This window comes from Anneissia japonica, unplaced genomic scaffold, assembly GCF_011630105.1.
Source record: "Anneissia japonica isolate Jap-2015-1 unplaced genomic scaffold, ASM1163010v1 scaffold287844_len763494_cov143, whole genome shotgun sequence".
Lineage (NCBI taxonomy): Eukaryota > Metazoa > Echinodermata > Crinoidea > Comatulida > Comatulidae > Anneissia > Anneissia japonica.
This window is the reverse complement of record NW_022739814.1, coordinates 695,711-718,266: the sequence shown is the minus strand read 5'-3', so window position 1 is coordinate 718,266 and position 22,556 is coordinate 695,711. Positions and strand designations below refer to the sequence as shown.

Genomic DNA, 22,556 nt, shown 5'->3' with positions numbered 1-22,556 from the left:
GTATATATATATATATATACACACACATATATATATATATATATATATATATATATATATATATATATATAAATTGTAAACCAATAATACTGCAAGGGTGCCTTTAAGGTATGTAAAGCTTCATTAAAAAATAGTCATTTTCATATTTCACAAATTTTTCACCATGAATAATTAATTTTGCATCTTGCATCTTATACTTTATCATTTCAGGTTAATGAACTGAAAAACATGGCAAAAAAAAGAAGACATGGGAAGCCTACATTCATATTGTATCTCCAGTTAAAAACAAACACAAATCTGTACTTCAAATTACAATTACAAACCACTGTTGACAATTTTAAAGAAACTGTTTTTTCTGCTTCAGAGCACACTGAATTCCAGAACTAATTGAAAACCAAAGTCCAGTAAAAATGAGGGGTTTTGAGACCAATAAACTAAACAATTAACATAAAACAGTTTGAAGAGATACAATTCAAAATTTAGGAATTTATAACCCAAAACATTATTTGCATTCGAGTGTAAGAAAACTCGTAACCATAAAACCTAAGGTTATACAGCTCTCAGGAAACAAAAAGATCAACACAAGAAATGGACTAAAAATATTAAAGAAAGTATGCTGATTGATCCATGGTGTTCAGTACAGACTATTTGGGAAAATTTCATTCACAAAAAAATTAAATATCCAGACTGCAGGCAAAAATGTTTGAAATGTTCAATAAGATGTTAATTTGCAAGTGATAAAAAGTTTTTAAAAATATGTTTTCTGTAATAAACCGACTTATAATTAAAATAAAAGCCTTTATTCCTATCTTGTTACAAAATCGTGGAATCAGATTACTGTATATAGTTTTTAATTACCCTAAATGCTCAAAAAATCGCCTCGTCGTGGCTCTTAAGAGTATGTTATTACCTTTTGTGTAACTAAAGCATTTGGGTTTTAAATACAATGTATAAAGTGTTAAGATGAATAAATAACACAATGAATACACAAGTATTTCTTTTTTTTAAGTGTTAATTTACTATGACATTGGACTTATGATAGGCCTACTGTACTACGGGAATGTGAGATATGGGAACGGGCATGAAAAGCGCCACACCAGTGTTTCTTTTTATGAGCTCAGTAGCCGCATGTACCTTTTAGGTACCCCTTTTTTTTTTATTAGTGGACGCTTGGTTTGATTATTTTTAGGTTCGTGTGCAAAAAAAAATCCTCATTTTTCCGTCACCGCGAATACATCGCGCACCGCGATAAAAATTGAATTGTAATTGAAAAATACTTTCATAAAACAAGCTTAATTAGAACCCGAAAGCTACTTCAAATTCAATATTAAGTATGAACAATTAAAGAATTCATTGAATCAGTGGACCCTCATAAATACAACAAACTCAACATTTAATAGGAATATTCTAGACCTATTTTAAGGACTCAAAGAACAAATTTAGATGTAGGCCTACGGCCAGGCAGGAGTCCACCCGGGCCTTCTCCTACTACTACAATACTAGGCCGTAGCCTAGACTAGTTATAAAATCATCACACGATTTTACCTGTCTGCATGCACCGACCAAAAAGGACGTCAGTGACTGTATTCTCTCTCGAATGCTGAAATGTTTATTTCTTTGGCGAATAATACAATACAAACAATAGGACTAGTTATTCATCTTACTGACACGTGGTGCTGATGTTGTGTAGTTAGACGCGTACTGCAGGAGGAAAATCAGCATACGCACAGCTAAATGTAAATACGCACACGTATACTGATCATATCACTATAGCAACCGATGACTGCTACAACAGTTGGTTATAAAAAACTAAAATTAAAAGACGGCGATTGACTTATAAAGCAATTAATAGAGCATGCATCGTACACTAAATGGAAAATTATTATACTTAGATTAGATTTAATGCATTTAGAAATTTCCTTCGGGCCTTGCAGGAATTTTTTCCAAGCATTAAATCTAACCTTCGTATAATAATTTTACTATAGTGTACTATGTGGAGCTCTACTAATTGCTTATTATATTCTTAAATTATTGTGGTATAAGATGACTTCCACTTGCGTTATTAACCAAGTATGACAATTAAATGGTTGTCGAGGTGTACTGGGAGGACGAGGGCTACAACTGGATCGTTCGTGGATAGGGGAATGTTCCCAGTAAGAATTTCAGTTGAACTATTACCAGTAGTATTATGAAATAAAACTCATTGTACTATAAATATGAATCATGTCTAGTGCTTCTTTTATTTGCTTTCAATGTTCAGTGGCAGCATTACAGGGGCACGGGGGTGCAAATTCCCTCTAGAAAATGTGTTACCCCCAGTTTGCTACCCCATCCAGAAGAGTAGAGAAAAACACAATTCGTCGGGGAGAAAGAAAAATGTATTTTCTACATATTAGTAAACTATCTATTTAGAATCCATTGCATAACCCTTTGAAATCCCTCAATTGACATTTTCCGGGGAATCCACGCCCTGGATCACTTTCGAAACATTTTAATTGACACCCGACCAATTAAAATTTACTCTCGTTCATCCCACCCAGATTTCAGATGCTGGCGCCGCCACTGTCAATGTGTCTACTGTGTAAATGTGAGAAAGTAGTTAACTGTTTTCAATCGGCATATGTAAATAAATCTGTTAAGATGTTCCAAACACTGGACCAAGTGCTAAAAATCATTCATTATATTAGAGGTTGACTAAATCTGCGGGGTTCTAGGTAGAAGAATACCCCAAATCCATTTCTCTCAGACCATAGTTACCGCTGCTCCTTGTAGCATGCTTGTAGTTCCTAAGTAGAATCAATGGTATCTGGAGGTGACGGAACTAGAGGGTGCTGCGTTATGGAGAGTAATGTGTGACCGGAGATGGTCTGCAGTCAGTTGGTTGTTACCATGTGTCAGTGATGTTGGAGTACAGCAACATGAAACTATTTATGTAATGCATGAATAAAGTTCTTGGTTTGTCCGGTAGTAATGAAATGATTATTGTACATTTTAAGTGCTCCCGTTACTCCATGCATAAGTGTAAGCTAAATTACGGTGATTAATTATTGAAGATATGGAGACACACGGACTCACGAGCCACGAGGGGATGCAAATACTTTTCGCAATTGAGTATGCCGCGGTACTCATTTTCACAAAGGAATACACGCAGCTGGGAAGCACAAAAATATGCAAATATTACGTAAACACCTGGGAAGGAATGTGCAATATCACGTTCTGTTGCCTAGCATACGTCTGTACTGTAGCGTTGGTTGATGGGGTGGGGGACGGTAAGCATAAATTGGTTAGCCAACAACATGCAAATGTTACATAAAAACCTGGGAAGGATGGTACATCACATTCTGTTGCCTAACGTTCTGATGTACTGTGTGTAGCGGGGGACGGTGAGGCTATATATTAGTAAGACTAGGCCTAAGTAGACAGTGCAATTGTTGTAATAGAAAGTACACTTTCGAAAGAAATAAATTAAAATAAGAAAAAAAAATTAATAAGAATAATTCAGTTGCAGACGTACCTTGTTTAAGTATTATACAATGCTAATAATGCGGCTCTTGTAGCCCTAGCTAGGCAAGGCATCCGTGTGCAAAGCAGTGGTGTTTATCCATGAAAAAGCACGCAAAGAAAGTTTGCCTTACCAGGAAAAGGTTACGTAATCTTATGACGTATGCGTGTTAACTATATTGTGAGTGTGACTTTACCAAAAAATGAAAATGTTCTATTATAAAAAAAAAAAAAAAAAAATATTAATAATTATATACTTCATACATAGATTCAAGGCATCTGATTTGTTCAGAAGCGGGGCAATAGAAAGTACTATTCCCCTTAAATTTAGTACTTGTTTGACCTGGCACGATGTGCAAACTCTAGGCCAACTACATCGCGTTGCTGACTACCGTTGCGGACGGTAAAGGGAACTGCGACCTCTACGACAAGATTATCCTTTGACCACGTCACGGATCAACGAGTAGACAATAAACAAATAATGGAGGCTGCTCGTTTCGAAATGAAGGAGGACTATTCTGGGCCTATCATTACTAATAATAAGATAAGACAATCATAAATGATAAACTCGCGGATGAACTCGAGAAATTAAAAAGACGTAATAATTATATGTTGTACAACATTGAGGAGTCTACAAGTGATATTTCTACTGCACGAAAGAGCAAGGACTTTACGCATTTAGTTCAGATTTTTGATAAAGGTCGACTTGGAGGCGAAATGTAAAACTTTTTCCGGGTTGGAAAACGTAGAGATGGTGTGTGTCGTCCTGTCAAAATTGTTTTAGTGACGAGCGAGTTAAGGGTAAGGCATTTGAAATTGCGGTTCAGAAAAAGTGCCAAGTAAGTAATGGTAGGACCATTAGAGAGCGTGAAGAGTTTAAGGAACTCAAGGCGACTTTGAAACGAAGAATAGATAATAGCGAGAAGGACTTGGTAATTAGGAAGGGTAGGATAACTATTTTTCGTGAAAAAAAACCCCAAGAGTAAGACCGTTAATCTAAGAACTGAGAAAATTAGTTGCTTTAATGTTTTTTACACAAATTTTGATTCTTTTTTGAACAAGAAATTTGAATTTATTCTACGTTTGGCAATTGAAAATGTTCACATTATTGCTTTAACAGAGGTTATCCCGACGAAGTATTTATTTGAGTTGTCTGTTGAGGAGTTTCGTATCCCTGGCTTTCATTTATTTGTGCCAGATGAGAAGATTTTTTAGGTAGTGCAGTGGCAATATAATATATGTTAAAAATGGGTTGTCTGTTTCTCCTGTTATGTTTAAGGGTTGTGAATTTATTGAGTCTTGTTGGGTGGATATTAAGGAAGGAGATAAAAATATCTTACTTGGGTGTGTGTACAGAAGTGATTCAGGTCCTGCTGCAAATAACTCTGCTTTATGTTCCCTTTTAATTTGAAAGGTTTCTGCTTATTCTTGTTCTGATTTTGTGATCGTTGGCGATTTTAACTATAAATGTATTGATTTGGAGCTTGGGTTTCTTAATAGTGATGGTGGGAGATCAAGTCAAGAGTTTTATGATACGCTTGGAGATTTATTTTTATTCAGCATGTTTTAGGAGGTCAACAGCCAAATATACTTGATTTAGTGTTTACATCGAAAGAAGACTCCATTAGTGAGGCTTTGCAAGCTCCACCGTTAGGTAAAAGTGACCACATGGTACTTGTGCTTTCAATTCCAATGTTGCATTCTAAACAGGAAGTTGAGGTTAGGATTTTTTTTCCCAGTGGTTTATGAGAAGTTCCGAGGCATCTTTAACGGATGGAATTGATAAGTGTGTCCCAATGCACAAGAAAATCTTAAATGGGAAGTCGGCTAAACCATTGTGGTTTAATAAGAATAAATGCTGGAAACAATATTCTAAGGCTAAACGCAAGAATCTCCAATATGTACATGGAAAATGGAAAAGGTTTATAAGAGTAAGGAATGATACTGTTAATTTAATAAAGCGTTCCAAAAGTAATTAATTTTTATAATACAATAGCTTGTAAAGTTAAAACGAATGAGAAATATTTTGGCGATATGTAAAATCGCAACCTGCTGGTAATTAAGGCAGGCATTCCAAACCTTGAAGATACCGCGGGTAAGGTTGCAGTCCATGATCAGGACAAGGCCGAAGTATTTAATTCCTTTTTCAGCAGTGTTTTTTGTAATGAGGATCTGGCATACATTCCTGTTTTTGATAAGGTTACAGATGCTTCACTGTCTGAATTTTCCAGTGTGGATAGTATTTTGCAGATTTTGCCTTAGTTTAGATAAGTCTGCAGGTCGGTTTTCATTCCCGGGTCTTGATTGAGATAAAGGATGCTATTGCATACCCACTAAGAGTGATTTTTACAAGGCTGTTTAGAGAATGTAAGGTTCATGATTGTTGGAAGAAGGCAATTATTGTACACATTTTCAAGAAAGGGAAGAAAGATGATCCTATGAATTAGGCCGGTCAGTTCAACGTCGCTTATAGGGAAGGTTAAGGAGAGAATTATTAGGGATAGGCTCTTTGAATATCTTGAGGATAACAGTCTATTAGGCCTATGTAATGAGCAGTTTGAGTTCCGAAAGGGGCGTTCTTGTGCTTTGCACTTACTCGAAATGCTGAAAAATTGGACAGGTTATCTTGATGATGGCGATAATTTTGATTGCATATATGTTGACTATAAAAAAGTGTTTGATAGTGTGCCGCACCACAGGTTGTTGGTTAAATTAAAAGGATATGGCATATCGGATAAATTACTTGGGTGGTTTACTGATTATTTAGCAAATCGTTCACAACATGTAAGTGTTAATGAGCATTTGTCTTCTAAGTCATCGATATGAAGTGGAATACCACAAGGTAGCGTTGTTGGTCCGATTTTGTTTTCCTTATTTATTAATGATTTGCCTAACTTTATCCATTAAATATTCGCTTATTTGCCGATGATACGAACATTTATAATGTGGTAAACGATGTGGAGGAGGCTTATGTATTTCAGAGGGACATTGATAGAGCATTTCATTGGACTAGAATTTGGCAGTTACCATTGAATGACTCCAAGTGTAAAGTACTCTATTACGGTAGAAAAAATCCTAGGTGCGTATATCATAATAATGGCAGGTAACTTGTTAGGGGTGGTTGAATATGAAAAAAAGACTTGGGGGTTACTTTTGATTCTGGATTGGTTTTTAAATTGCATATTGCAAATATCTGTAAGCCCCACTGTCATCATCCGCTAAAATAAGGGTAAGTGCATCACTGACGTTGAATGTTTGCTACCGATGTGGCAACTTTAAAGGCTTCTGCACGTCCAGTTGAGGCGACAATAGGGAATTCCCCTAAAATTACTCATTAAATAGAGGGCAACATCACCAAAGTCAGTCCGTATATAATTCAGAGTGGGCTTCCTGCGACAGTAAATCGGTGCGTATATTATACGGACCGCGACTTCGAGGGGTTAAGAAGGAGGGCTTCTTGAAATTATATAAATCAATAGTTAGACCAAATTTGGAGTATTGCAATTCTGTTTATAATCCTATGAGTAAACGGGATCAAGATTTATTCGAGAAAGTTCAACAGCGGGCCACGAGATTGATTCCTGGTTTTCGTAACATTTCATATGAGCATCGGTTGAAAATACTTGGTCTTCCAACTTTCATCTATAGACGACAAACAGCGGATATGATCCAAATTTTTAAAATAATTATGGGTTTTGACTGTATTTCAAGTGAGGTTTTTTTTTCGAATTTGACTGGGATTCACGAACAATGGGTCACCAATACAAGATGGAATTTAGTCGTTCTAGGTTTATGATAGGGGGAATACGTTTTCTAGAAGGGTGGTCTTGCTTTGGAATGCACTTCCTAGTGAAGCAGTATCATGTTCAACTATTATTACTTTCAAATCAAGGCTCAATGAGACATAGTCTAACCATCCACTGAAGTTTGCACCATACGCTAACAGTGATTTTATTTACAAGGCTTTTAAGCAGTGAGCGCTTTGCCTCGGTCCCGTAGTAGTTACGGAAACCAATAAGTAAGCAGTACTTCTTGATGAAGCCGATAGCAAAAGCACCAAAAGACAAATTAAATATATTCGACAAACATATTGCAAAACGATGGGTGCTGTTGAAATTGAGGAAAAATCAAAGAAGAGCTAAACACACTCTTTGCTCCTACCTAGGCCTAGGCTTATCTAGGCCCTAGTCAAGTAGTAGTAGGCCTAGTATACCTCTAATATAACAGGCTAGGAAGTAAGTACTTTTTTACGCCTCATAGAATCTATGTATGATGTATATAAACAAATATTGACTGCTATATATTCGGGGAACAGTGAAATATATTGCTCTTCGGTGATGTGGAGACGTAGCCTATCTTCCCTCGTGCCTTCGGCCCTCGAGAAGATGGGCTACAGTCCACATCACTTCGGGGCAATCAATTTCACTATTCCCCTAATGAGCAGTCAGTATTTGAATACTACAAGGTTTGTGGGGGTAAATTCCATAATACGATATAAGGGTAGCACCATCTACATTGCTATACAAATTACAGCTCCCACTGACGTCTCAGTCGAGAAATACGGGTAGCTGAATTTTTTTCGCAAATCTGACTACAAAACCAAATCCAAATTTCACGTTCCACTTCTGACATTGGTTTGTGCTTCGCACTCGCCGCTGAAGGCTGCGTTCCTGGTAGACATTATAAACTCGATCAAGCATTTAATCCAGTAAAATTCTGTCCACGTCTTAATCTATGGTCCTGAGAAAAATTTGGTATATTGTACAACTGGTTTTAAGACAATAGGGACTTTTTGAAGTCACGACGGAAACGTTACACGTCATAATTTACATACTTAGCTCCGCCCACTTCAAAGTGTGCATGCGTAACTACACTGACAATTTTTCTTATGTTCTGTTCAGGACGTTAGTTTGATTGGTTTAGCCCCAGATAGCAAACAAACGTTATATTAACGTTGATTTTACGTTTACCGCATACGCTGATTAAACGTTGTAAAGCTAACGTTGCACCAACGTTGTTTTGCTCATTACAATAATGTTTCCACAACGTTATATATTCGTAAAATATAAACGTTATTCTAACGTTACATTAACGTTGGTGTTTGGACGTTGGTTTAATGTTACCACTTCAACGTTTTCTCAACGGTAATCTTACGTTCCCACAACGTTATATTTTGGTTACTACTGAACTGTAAAATAACGTTATTCTAACAATACAGTAACGTTGGTATTTGCACATTGGGTTAACGTTACCATTCTATCGTTGCACCGTTATATTGCTCATTACAATAACGTTCCTACAACGTGATAATTTGGTTAGCAATAAACGTTATTCTAATGTTTCATTAACGTCTGTGTTTGAATGTTGGTTTGGCGCTACCAATCTATCGTATTTTCTACGTTAATCTTCTCATGTTTGAACGTTATCTTTTTGGTTACTAATAAACAGAGAATTAACGGCATTCTAACATTACATCAACGTTGGCGTTTGAATGTTAGTTTAATGTTGCCAACCTAACCTAACCTATATGTTGGTTATATTAACGTTCACACAACGTTACATTTTGGTTACTATAAAATGGTACAATAACGCTATTCTAACGTCATGTTAATGTTTATGTTTAAGTTTTGATTGAACTTTACAAACCAAACGTTTTTTAAACGTTGATATTCTAAGGTAACCCAATTATAACGTTGCATGTTGGTTAACATTAACAATGAGATAATGCTATTCTTACGTTTTATTAAAAATTTGGAAAGACAATAGAAATGCGTATACTAAAAAATCGGGATTTTCTTTTATTTTTCTTTCCTTTGCAAAGAATAGTAAAAATAGGCTCTTTAAGGAACACAGCAGAACTAGGTCAAAATTACTGTTATCGGACGGGTGCTATCAGCTATTGGCCATCTGTCAACACACATTAATGAAGTACACTTTAACACATGTTATTTTACAAAGGAATTTTCAAAACTTGATTCCAATTTACACATGAATTTTCACTTCCACAGCATAGAGTGTAACTCTAGCTTTCAAATCGTGTTCATAACTTTATGATAATTAATTTATTATTACAGAGTTCTTGCTGTCTCACCTTTATGAACTACCATTTTATAAATTCATTCACTCGTCAATATAGTGACATACAAAATGGAAGTCTAAATCCGTGTTGATAGCAAGACATGGCCTTTTATGTACTTCAGAGTGGCGGTAAATAGCCTTGTAGATTCGCACTTCTTGCCCACGTTAGCATACAATTTGGATTCAAGCGATTGTGTTTCTTGCTGCAAGTACTGTGTTTTCCGGATATTTCTGTAAATTTTGTCCAGCAAAAACTGATACCTCACAGTGTAATCAATGTACATAAACAAAGGTTCAGGACGAAATTACAACACGTCCCTAAATTAAAGACGCTGCCTGTCTTGCCTCTCATTCCGGTCCTCATCTTTTCCGCTGCAAATTTCAGCCATTCTTTGACTATCTTTTCAATGTCCGCATCTGTAGCCTTGCCTGTCAGGGCGTTTTACGGTTAGCACCTAGAAAAATGTAGTTTTAGTAATTATTTTATAGTTACTGGAAGTTTAGACATAATACTTAGATCACAGGTGGGCATTCAAACTGAGAATAAAGTGGTGTAAAAGCAGTGCTTGGAGGTTTTTGCAAGCTCACTGGAAACATCAATGTTTGGGTGCGGCCCGCGGTGTTAAATCAAAAATTCACTTTGGCCGTTCGACCGATATTCATGCCAACCCCTGATTTAGATAATATAAAAGTTATTGTTTAATAAAGCAAATGGGAACATATTTGCAAACATACAACAATTAAATACAGTTACAGTAAAATTTATAAGAAATAATTATTTACAAAAAAAGGCCTATGTAAAATTAAAAGTCAATCAATCGTACATTGTATAGTAGTTGAGGTAGTGGATTTATTATTTATTTTAAACACAATAATTATATAATTAACACGTGCTTTCGAGATTACACAAAACAGCAAAAGACAATAAAATGAAATAAATTATACTTATTTACTCCTACTAAAATCATTGATATTATAATTTCTTTTTATTTTCTTTTCCTGTTTTATAATATACAGCAGGTATCAGATGAGGGAGATCAGGAAGCTATTATCAGGCTCTGTGAAACTTACTATTGACTACTTTCCTCAGAGTTAATTTGGCAAAAGCTCACATTTCTCCCTTTTCTGCCTAGTTAAATTGCTTGGAAAAAGAATAAGTCAATTGTTGAATGGTTCCGTGCCTGTAACAAAAGAGTAAAATATTGTAAAACCTTTTTGCAATAGCAATCCCCATGCAAAATATACTTGCGTGGGTCTTCTTTCTGTAACCTGTACCTTGACTTTTTAGCGCTGATGCAGCGGCGCAAAATGAAAAATTAAGGACCTTTAAAGGATAAATATTGAGACTTCTGTTGTGGTGAGCACTATGTTCGCCCCTATCTGGAATCCACATCCATCCTGTATGTGCTAATTAGATCCCCCAATATTACTATTTATATTATCTTGTGGTAGACCAAATAGAATTATTCGGTCAATCTTATCTAATATTTATTTTTGACTTAAATTTTCCTTTTTTAACTTATATGTTTATATTTGATTTAAAGGACATTGCATTTAAAAGGCTTATCCTTCTGCAATGTCCCCTTTTTGACTATTCACGGTGCTCTTTGTACATTTTTATTTTGTTCAATATATATTGTAACTTGCTGTAAATGTGTGGAAATAAAGATGATTTGAATTGATATTGAATTGAAAGACAGCAGTTGAATTATGAATAATTTATGACAATCCTGTTTTAATTACTATTATGCAGGCTTTAGTTTAAATTTACTTTAGATCAATTAACAAGGAGAAATGAGAACTTTAGGGTTTCTACATATTTATCATTTTATGATTATCCTACTAGTACTACAGTACATATTTAATTATAACACTGTAGCCTCGGATTCAATAACATACATAAATAAAAACAGAAGTCGCTTTAAAGGTCAAATTACCACGGACACACTAGTAGATACCGAAGCATTAGTATTATTGTTACTATAATATTCCGCTTCGAGGCCCATTTCTTCCACAGAAACATAAGTATTATTAATATTATTGCCATTATTGTTATTACAAGGCCTACTACTACCACAATTAATAATAATTCAGACTTCTCAAGTAGTAAAATGCATTTCCGTAACCATGTCTTCTAGTTTCCGTAGTAAATGAAAAATTCCGTAGCACCTGATGATTTATGGGCCACTTTTCTTTGGTTTTCAATAATTTATCAGTAATCTGACAGGTCCGTAGGGACGATGTAGCAAATGGTTCTGATGAAAAAAATATCATCATACTCGACTTTCAACAATATGTAAACCTGTATATTTCTGGCCTAGCCAAAAATAAATTTCAGTAGTGTGTGTTTATTTCCGTAAACGTCCAAAATTGGGAAAAAATTCCGTAGCAACTACGGACGTTCAATAGAGCTTGAGAATTCTGTAATTGGCCTGCTAGACTCCTAGGCTAGTACTCGGGCAAAAAGTAGGCCTAGACTAGTTCTATTAGTTGGAGTAGTAGGAAAAGTGGGCATATAGGCCAGGTTGGAATTTTGTAGCAGCCTAGTAGTAGAAGACGTCGTCAGAAGCTATTGAAGAAACTTTTATTTGAGGGAAGGACTCTAATAGGATACATTATTGCAAAGGCATCATCTTACTTGTCATGAGGCCCTAGGCTACTTTCACAAACAATTAGAATAGATATACATGTGATAGAACAGAGTAGGCCCAGGCCCTACTACTAGATTAAGGTAAGTAAAATTGTTTGTAATTTGGCTTCTTTAAGTTTACTTCACCAATAATATACATTTAGCATAAATAAATAATAGGTAGGCTAGGGCCTAGAGAGGGATGTCCTTATCCTTATAAGGTGAATATATTAGGGAAAAATGTTGCTTAAATATAAATATTTAGAAACAGTAACATTATGATGTCCTAATTTTTTAACAACCACTCTATAATGGTGGTAACTGAAAATACTCCTCTAACGTTGGTGGGTCTACCCCAAAGACAGATGTTGTGACCGAGCCATAAAGAATTGTGTGTGCATTAATTTGTGAGGAGGGCACACACAAGGTAGATTTTGCCCACGGCACTCAGATTCATTTTTAGATTTTTTTTTTTTAATCTGGAAAACTTGAAATAATTTACCACCTCATTAAATGTCCACTCTCCGCTGACTCTAACAAAACTTATGTTAGCATTGTATTGTTCCTGAAGTTCCTGTAAGATGATTTCCTTTAAATGGGCCTTGGAGTTGACGTCGTAACGGGTATGCCGGATCACAATATAAGCATAGAGTAGGACCAACTGAATATTGCTGGAGTTTTTGGAGAAGCCCAGAATCTGCAAGCATACCAGTATCATGCCGTTTTCCCAAGAAAGGGCCAGTCATATGAGCAATAAGTCCATTTGGTGTGGCAACAGACTGGAGCTTAATGGCATGAACTCTTTTATGTCCATTGTACATCAATCTTTGTCGTTCTCCTGGACGGCAAATGGGTCTAACTGTCCCATCGATGAATCCTCAGCAGTTGTCAAGTGGAGCACCTTTTGCATGTACTGCATTAGCAAAGTTTTGCAAATTTTGTTGTGCCAGCTAATGTTGATCCAGAGACGTTAATAAGTTATGAAAGTTGTTGTAGATTAATTCCAACACCTCATAAGTTCCCATACACAACTCTGGGACAGAACAGCCAAACATAGGAATTAAGTCTGCATAGCGACACGGATATGCACATCTTCTTAGCAGTGCACATAGTGCTTCTATCCCATCAAATATAGCCCCGTTACGGCGGCGTATTTCACCAGGAATGTGGAAAACTTCATTCAGTTAAAAAATGTCATTCTTCTTGAATCAGAAATGAATTAAATCAAATTCGAAACCATGCATAATGTTGCCATACAGAAAGTGAATTTCACTATGAAAAATAACATTGTTTCTTGTTTTGTGCTTTTTGTAATCCAATTGTGTGTGGGTTAATATTTTTATTGTCATTTATTTGTCAATGTTTTGATATTTAAAATTTTAAAAGACAATTTCTATGTTTGTGGATTTCGTCGACTGATTTATAAAAAAAAAAAAAATATTAGTTAATCACCCTCGCGCATATCTTCTAAGGTACTGAAAAAATAAAAATCATTTTGGGAAAAAATTGTTTGAAAAAAAAAATCAATAACTAACAATATATTTTATTTTAATTTAATTTTTATTTTTTTTAAAATTTAATTGAACAGTTAGGCCTGGACATAGTAGGCCTAGATATCGTTCGTATTTTATATTAATATGTTTTACCAAGGGTGAAATTTGGCAGTACATATTGTTTTTATTCTATCAACCATGTTTTACCAAGGGTGATATTTTTCTTATTTCATTAAAAAAATAAAAAAAAACCTTCACTCATCACTTTTATTTACCATCCAGACTAGCTACATTAGAACAGATAGGGTGATAAACAAACTAATAATAATAAAGATAATATTTTTAGAATAGAGTCTTAGTTGTGTGTGAAAGATAATACATTCGATAAACATATATATAGGCCTAGGCCTAGGCCTAGGCCTAGACTAGCCGTCCTACCGTACTAGGGCCGGCCAGGCCCACAGTGGACTTAGGCCTACGCTAGGGCCTAGGCATAAGATCGACGATCGTTCATGGAGAGGGAAAGATTTACCTAAAGTAGGTTTCACATTCATCGCCTTCCAAATTTTCCAAATTCAACCGATTGTATCGCCAACAAGGTAATGTCAGATTTTTTGACCTATTTAAATCGTATAGAAGAAGTAATTCTTCTTCGTCGATAATATCAAGCGCATATAAAAATTCATTTTGTTGATTTCCTTTCATGTTGATGTTTTGATATTACGTCATCCGCATACGTTCACCAGCCAATTGAAAAATTATTTACCATTCTAGTAGACCGATCTCAACGACTTAAACATTCTAATTTGCATACGGTGTCTTAGCGTTTCCGTCGTGATTTCGAAAAGCCCCTAATGAAGTGGTGTTTGACGGAACTATAGAAGGTTAATAAGATACACGTTTTTTGAATATTTTAATTTTGGGGGACAAGGCGACTACAACATAATTATTTTTTAAATGTCCGAATAATATATGAATAAAAAGAGATGGATGTGTACTTATATTTTTGTACAGTTTATAATTTAAAACCATTGTTAATTTTTCCACTAAAGGTATCTGTTTTGGACTGAATTGGGGAATAAAAATCCCCCAAAAATTGAAAGATCATCAATGTCAGGCGCAAATCGAACAACTATAGTTACAGGGCTGAGCGAGCCGAGATCCATAGCAGTTGATATCACTACCAACAGGTAATGAATGCACTGCGATTTATATTTCAGGTAGTCAACACATGCAAGTTATTTATGATAAGATAATGATGATTACATTGACAATAATATATTTTTCAGTAGTAGAATCATTATCAGGATGTATAATAATAAGTTGCTGAGATTATAAAATAATCTCCCTGAATTATCAGGTCTATTACTATTTTCAAACATTATTATTATTATTATTATTATTATTATTATTATTATTATTATTATTATTATTATTATTATTATTATTATTATTAGAATATACTGGACTGACAACCGTGCGGCTGACATTAAAATTGAATCATCTGATCTCAATGGTAATAATAGGCGAACGGAAGTGTCACAACCAACATCTGGCGGTGTATTTGACAGTATTTCTGTCGATGAAGTGAGATTTTTTTTTATATCCTGTACTATTTTGATCGCCATCGAACATCGGATTTACATTTGCAGGAAAGCCCACTGCCTCCAATGCATACACATCAGAAAACCTTGGTTCGAATCCTGATTTGAGTGATTTTCTTCGTATTAGGCATATTAATATTAGACTAGTAAAAACATTTAAAAAGAGGCCTAGAAATCAAGTTAAGTGGGAGTGGAATGTTAAAAGCAGTCAGCATAGCTAAAAATCCCTTCTGATCACCCTAAGCCCTGTTTACACTTGATTTTTCGTCTAGTATACAAATAGCGGCCATTTTTCAAATTTACTTAAAATGTACATAAAACTGGAAATAAATAAGCTAGATGTATGATCTTGGTGTCAAAACACATTTACTTGAGGCAAGGAATCCATTAGATTTATAATAAATATGATTATGGTAATAGTTAATTATATTTAGGCTTTCATTTTAAAATGATAACAACTGTTGTTTAAAGATAACAACTCTCTGGTGGCAGGTACAAATCTTTATTAAAACATTACATTTGCAATATCTGTATCTCATCCATTAGCAGCTGAGGCTTTAACATCCCTGTATATTGGTCTTTACACCAACCCTCACCAACTGGTGAACCATATTCTGGCTGTGGATCTCCGGACATGTACCAAACCTTACTTTGAAAGTGGTCCCGTTTGATATGTTGTGCAAGGAACGGTTGTGTTTGTGGAAGATTTCTGAGTTCCTTTGTACCTTCCTGGAACAATTTGAAGCGTAAATCATTAATCAATGTCTCAGTTGTTTCTGGGCAATACAACTTTACAAAACAAATACTTCTACTTTCTTGGTGGTTTCTACTTTAAGAGTACCATGTCCAAGATTTTCAATGAGATTACAGTGTTCCTGGAATGTTTTCCATGATGTTTTTCCCCCACGACCTAGAAACCGACTTACAGTGTTACACTCAGTCAGTGCATGATTTTTCGTATGGAGAGCAGCTTAGCTCAGTCGGCTAATCTGGTGGTAGCCGCTGTGTGTGCGCTGAACCGTGGAGATCTCTAGGTCCACGGTTCAATTCCCATCGCTGCCTCTCCTTGTGTCTCAGCTAGAGGGCTGAAATACAAGTTACAATATCGCACCGTCTTTCGGATGAGACGTTTAAGCCGTTGGTCCCATGTGCATTATGGCCCATGTACACGTTACACTCTTCGGAAAAGAGTAGGGGATTGTCTCCCGGTGTACTGCCCAAACACCACCAGAAGGACCCCACTGGAAATACGTCTTCTAGACTTTCGTGTTCTATCCTTGGTGTTTACACCGAATAAATCCAATCCAATCCAATCTATATTTACAGGTAGAATGACGTCATGAACTGCAACAAAACGTCTTTGCTAAGCAGTTCCTGTTCTAAACCAAATTTCCTGGCTCAGTTGGTTAGCAAAATTCACAAGGAGTACTAGCACATCAGTATCTCTGCAGCAGATTATGAGCCGTTCATATCCACTCTTGCAAGCAGCTAAAGCATGTAAAATGATTCTAGTGTCTGCCTCTTCATGCGTAGACTTTAGAAAAGACACAGTTGTATCATAAGATTAAGCTGCTACTGTTTCATTTAGAAATTCACCTGATGTGATTATTCACCATTAAGCATGGTTTCTCCAGCTTTGGACAATATACTTTCACTAAGGAAATTTGATCTTCTGTTTTTTTCTGGAAGATCTATAAATTGTTTCCATTTGATAGGTCCAAAGTGTGTCCCTTTCTTGTGCTGGAGCATTAATGATAGGTAGATAGCCAGTTGAAGTTACATCCTTCTTATCTTTATTTGTTAGCTAATTAAACCCTGTCCATTAAGGAACACTGAGCCCGGGGTGGGGCGCCCCCCCCCCAATAAATCCGCCCCTGATACAGTTTATGTTTATAACATAACCTACATTACTTTTTCATGGAGTGGGTAATAATAGTTTTGTAGTTCGGCTATACCCAACCTGTAACACCCAGGTCTTGGCCTTCGCCTGTATAAGCCTTGCTTTAGGCCTTAGTCTACATTTATCAGAACTGCTTGCTGGCTAGGCCTTCGTCATTATAACTGACCTGTTTGTTGAAAAAAGGTGGATTAAACAATTGTTCAAGCCATTTATCAATTAATAAACACAAATATAGTACAGTTTGTGTTAACATAGGCATTCTTTATCATAATACAGTAGTAATATTTGTGTAGTTGTCTCTGAAGTACCAGAATATGTATCTATTTACATTGACTGAAAATGTTTATAAAATAACGAAAACGTTTGTTTTGATGTCTGCCCTTCGTAATCTGGCCATATATATCATATTTTGTTTATTAAAATAAGAAAAATGTTTCTTCTACATACGATACTTCTGCTACTCTAATAATAATAAGAATAATAAGAATAATAATAATACACTTAGATATGTAAATATTTTCACCTGGTTTCCGATAGTTGATTCAATAAATATTAACAGTAACAACATAACATTGATTTAATGTAAGAAATTATGTATTGTATTGCATACTATCTGTTTTATAATGCACGAACAATTTTCTGTGCGCTTCACATCGTACAAGATAAGTAAAAGCACAAAGAAATAAAAAAAATACGACAAAATGGCACAACAAAATGAATATGCAGAATCTCTGAAGGGTCACTGTCATCTCGCCAGCTCAATTACTGGGTACAAGTTTGCCCTGCCACAGGCGAACTGGTGCTTATGGATGGTGTCTAAGAAATTCAGTCAGTGCTCAACTTCAGTCATCTCAATTCACAGTTGATCAATTATAGAACTACTGTAAATATTTAGAATAATGTCCCTTTTACCATCATTTAAATTCTGCTTCCTATATTAATTACGTTCTAAAGCACGTCATTGTGTGTAATAATTAATTGCCTGCCTTGTTTGAATCCCAATAATTTTCCTACAATATATGTTTACTTTTTTGTGTACAATTATTTTGTATAATAAAGAATGAATTAATATAGTGATGAGATGGAACAAAATATGTTATACACGTCCTTAAATAAAAAGTACCATTATTGTATTGCAGCAAGACATTTACGATATATTATAATATACCATACATGTTGATGATAGTAAAAATATATCCTATCCATGTACATGACACAGTGGTATATACGCTAGAATTTTAACACTGACAATTTTTTTTAAATAAAATCTATGCTTCAAAGTAGTCATCGTCAGATAATAATAGCAATTGGAAAATTGTCTACTATCTTGTTTTAGTAACAGATATTATCTCTCCATAGGATAACATATTTGTGAGCGTTGTTAACCCTACGATGAAACATATTATTCGTTACTACAGCAAGTCCAATCCTAGTAGAGTAGTGTTCCAACATATCTTGAGTAACGAAATTCGTGTTTTAGATGTATGCGTCAACGGTCCCAACATCCAACCAAAGCCAAAAGCGTGTAAGTAATTGCTTGTCTTAGAATAAGCATGGAGGAACTAATTCCTCCATGGAATAAGCAATTGTTATACTGTTGGAGTATTTAATAGCATCCAACATATGCCTGTTCTCTTCCAGTACCGTGTGATGTACATACATGTAGCCTTTGTGTATCAGCCGACAACGGAAAACACGAATGTATCTGTAAAGATAACTATGTTTTATTTCCAAATGGAACATGCAGTATTGGTTTGTGTATCTTACTTATTTATTATCGAAAACGTCTATATCCCGAAGATATTTTGAAAATAGTTATAAAACTCGCACCTCTTTTGTACCTACGGTAAACCTTTGGTGAACATGATACCATTAATCTAAATTAAACTTTTTTTTTTGGCAGGAATTAAGGAAAATTATGAATATCAACTTTTCGAATTAAAGATAAATTGTATTGTTGTCCAATATTTTCAAAAACTATAAGAATTAAGAACTGGTCCTTATTCTACCGCTCATATATTAAGGACGGCTCGCAATTTCGAACTTTCTTACATTCTTGGTTAATGAAAATGTACCTTTTTAACTAGCGTATTTTATTATTTCTTTTCAGATTCAACAATCTGGTACCCACCGCGCTGCATAATAGGTAGCACGGACGCCATTTCAATGTTTTACCCGAATGTAATTCATAGCTCTTTGGATGATAAACAACAATATATTAAGCGCTTCTTACGTAAAACTAAAAAAATAATTACAGCTGTGACAGTTGACATATACAGTAATTTGTTGTTTTTCGCGGAAGATACGACAAAATCAATAAATGTTATAAGAATTAAAGAAGGCGTATATCCGAGAACGATTCACACTTACACTGGCGGTCGGGTTGATGGTAACTATTTGTGTTTATTATCAAATTAACATTACAGTATACAAAGGAAAAAATGTAAAAAGTGAAAAAGAAAATATTTCTTCTTATTCTGGTCAAAAAGTGCTTATACATTTTCATTTATATTTGATACCTAACAACTTGGAATTATAGCAGGAGAAGTACCTATGGATTTGAATCAGTGACAACAACCTCAATTATCAATGAGCAAGTGTTTTATTAATATATTATTGAATTCATCGTTGGCAAAATTCTGACTTGGTACATCAATAATTATTACATTTTATTGAAAGTTAGTGAGCTTTGATCGTAATACACAAACATAATTAAACAAATTCACACTTCCGTGACCGTTTTGCGTTCTTTACACAAGTATTGGCTCAAATCACGTCCTATAATGTGATAATATAATTGAAACGACGATAAAGCTTTTCACACAACCTCAATTTTGGCGGATATTAATATTCATGCGTTACCACCCATAGGCTAAATCATTTTAAAGAAAGTATGACAAAAAGAAAATATTTTCATAGATTCATTTATTTATTTATTTCAACAGTATTTTGTGAGGGTGGTCCATCGACCCAAAGCTGATCAATTGATACCATCTCATCACATACAATAATAAGACAATAATGGTAGGCAGTTGACTAAGATTTGTATGCACTTCATTTAGGAGAGAATTTCTCAACTGTTATAGACTAGTCAACCCTAGGAATAACATGGGATGTGTGCCAAAATTTCTATCAGGGACAAACAGCCCGAAAATGACCACGCCCCCTTTTTATAGGGTAGGGTATATTTAAATTGAGCTAGACGGTATAAGAAAATAGCAAATGACGGGGTTTTTGTTCTAAATAAGAACACATGACAAGACGATTGAATTCCTAAAATTACGTCTCAGTCACTTTTTCCATTAATATGCAAATTAGCTAGAATATGCAAATTAAGGGTGAGTAAATAGGGTTTCCATGTGCTGAGAACTGCTGGTCGTAACGTGTTGCTTTCTTTTTAAAATTGTTCGGACCATGCATATTTCTATTTGTTCTAATATGAAATTTGCTTACAAAATCACCGCAAATGCCATAATTGACCTTTGACCCTATTTACAAGTTTTCGCTATTCCCATGTCTACTGACTGTAAAAACATGGTTTCGGTCTCAAATTATTCATATATAATTAGTTAATTAGTTAGTTTTACTCACTTTTGGTTCACATTTTTTAAGGCACCTAGACTACAGTTTTGACCTTTGACCTGGCAGGTCACTTTAGTTTTGTGTAGCCTCATAATAGTAGGTCAAATATATTGAATTTGATGTCATATTGTTTAGAAATTGTGATTTTGTCAGAAATTACAAATAACTTGTATTTCCATCAGTCAGCAGCATTTAATCATTGATTGGGTTTTTACAACAATCACTCCACCTTTGCATTAACAGTACTTGCAACACTTTATTCTCGCTCTTCTACAGGGACACACATTTTTGCGAGCACATTTGCCACACGTGCAGGGATCTGGCAGGCCATCAGGTTTCCAGATCACAATATCAGGGACTAATATACTGCCACTCCTTACAAAGCCAAAATCCTCAGCATTGATAATTGATGTGGCATCTCTAAATGGAGCTTGAACCCACAGCTGCTGTTGGTAGTAGCTTCTATAGATATGTTTTCTTGCATTAGTTGATTTACAAGCTGTTCTCCCAAAGTTCATCTTGAGGGTATTGCTATCAAATGCAGCAAGGCGCAGATCGTCAAATATCTCAAGGTCTGTTGATGGTTTAAAACACTTGATCAAAATAGGATGCTTGAAAATACAATTTCTATATAACTAATAAATTACTCACATTCTGCTGCCTATTAGAGGTCTTTTTTTAATATATTTTTCATACCTAATCCTAAAGATATTTGTTGATAGTGTAATTAAAAATAAAATATTGCTCATCATTTTCTGATAATCTGCCAAGATTGATATAAAATTTTACCTTCTAGACAATTTATACCAAAATCAACACTCTCCAACTGTTGTTAAAAAATGCAGATGCAATTGGCCTGCAGGGTCAAAGGCCAGGAACGTAGTTTGTGCATTTTCTGAGTGAACTACAGTGAATTGGAACTTGAATATGCATAGTTTGAAACCAAAACCAACTTTTTTACAGTCAGTAGTCGTGGGAATATGAACAATTTGAAAATAGGGTCAAAGGTCAAATATGGCATTTCCGGTCATTTTTTAAGCAAATATCACATTAAAGCAAATAGAAATATGCATGGTCTGAACAATTTAAAAAGGAAAGGAACTCGCTACGACCAGCGGTTCTCAACACATAGGAACCTTATTTTTTCACTCCTAATTTGCATATTCATGCTAATTTGCATATGAACGGAAAATGTGACTGAGACGTAATTTTAGGAATTACCTTGTCATATATGTTCATTCAGAACCAAAAAACCCCTTTCATTTGCTATTTTCTTATACCGTCTAGCTTAATTTCAAAATACCCCTACCCTATAAAAGGGGGCGTGGTCATTTTCGTGCTGTTCGTCCCGGATAGAGATTTTGGCACACATCCCATGTTATCCCTAGGGTTCATATTAGTCTATAACAGTTGACAAATTCTCTCCTAAATGAAGTTCATACAAATCTTAGTCAGGTCCTAGACTATATTGTTTTTTTTTTTTGTCTTTCGTGGGAGTCACCCACCTTTATTGTCACTCTTTTTTTTAATTGTTTTCATTCATTTTTCCATCTTTAAACTATATTACATTTCAAATAAAAAACGGGTAACTAATATATACATATATAATACTTTTGTCAAAATTAAAGTATTTTTTTTCCATGGTAAAGTAAAGTTTGAAACAAAAAGAAAATAATAAGAGGTGGAAATTCATTAAATTGTATAATAATTAAATCCAAAATATAATCGATTTGTGAAATATGTTTTTGGTAATTCACAGTCAGTATGAC

The 22,556-nt window shown here is 34.9% G+C and overlaps 1 protein-coding gene across 1 annotated transcript in view; it reads left to right on the top strand.

Moving 5' to 3' along the window:
• LOC117118040 (low-density lipoprotein receptor-related protein 6-like) overlaps positions 1-22,556 on the top strand; it is a 97,401-nt gene that overhangs the window by 40,846 nt on the left and 33,999 nt on the right. Inside the window, exons 4-8 of the mRNA XM_033262526.1 lie at positions 14,754-14,891; positions 15,159-15,288; positions 18,565-18,730; positions 18,847-18,957; positions 19,316-19,594. Coding sequence (XP_033118417.1) covers positions 14,754-14,891; positions 15,159-15,288; positions 18,565-18,730; positions 18,847-18,957; positions 19,316-19,594 — 824 coding nt within the window. The remainder of the gene's footprint in view (positions 1-14,753; positions 14,892-15,158; positions 15,289-18,564; positions 18,731-18,846; positions 18,958-19,315; positions 19,595-22,556) is intronic.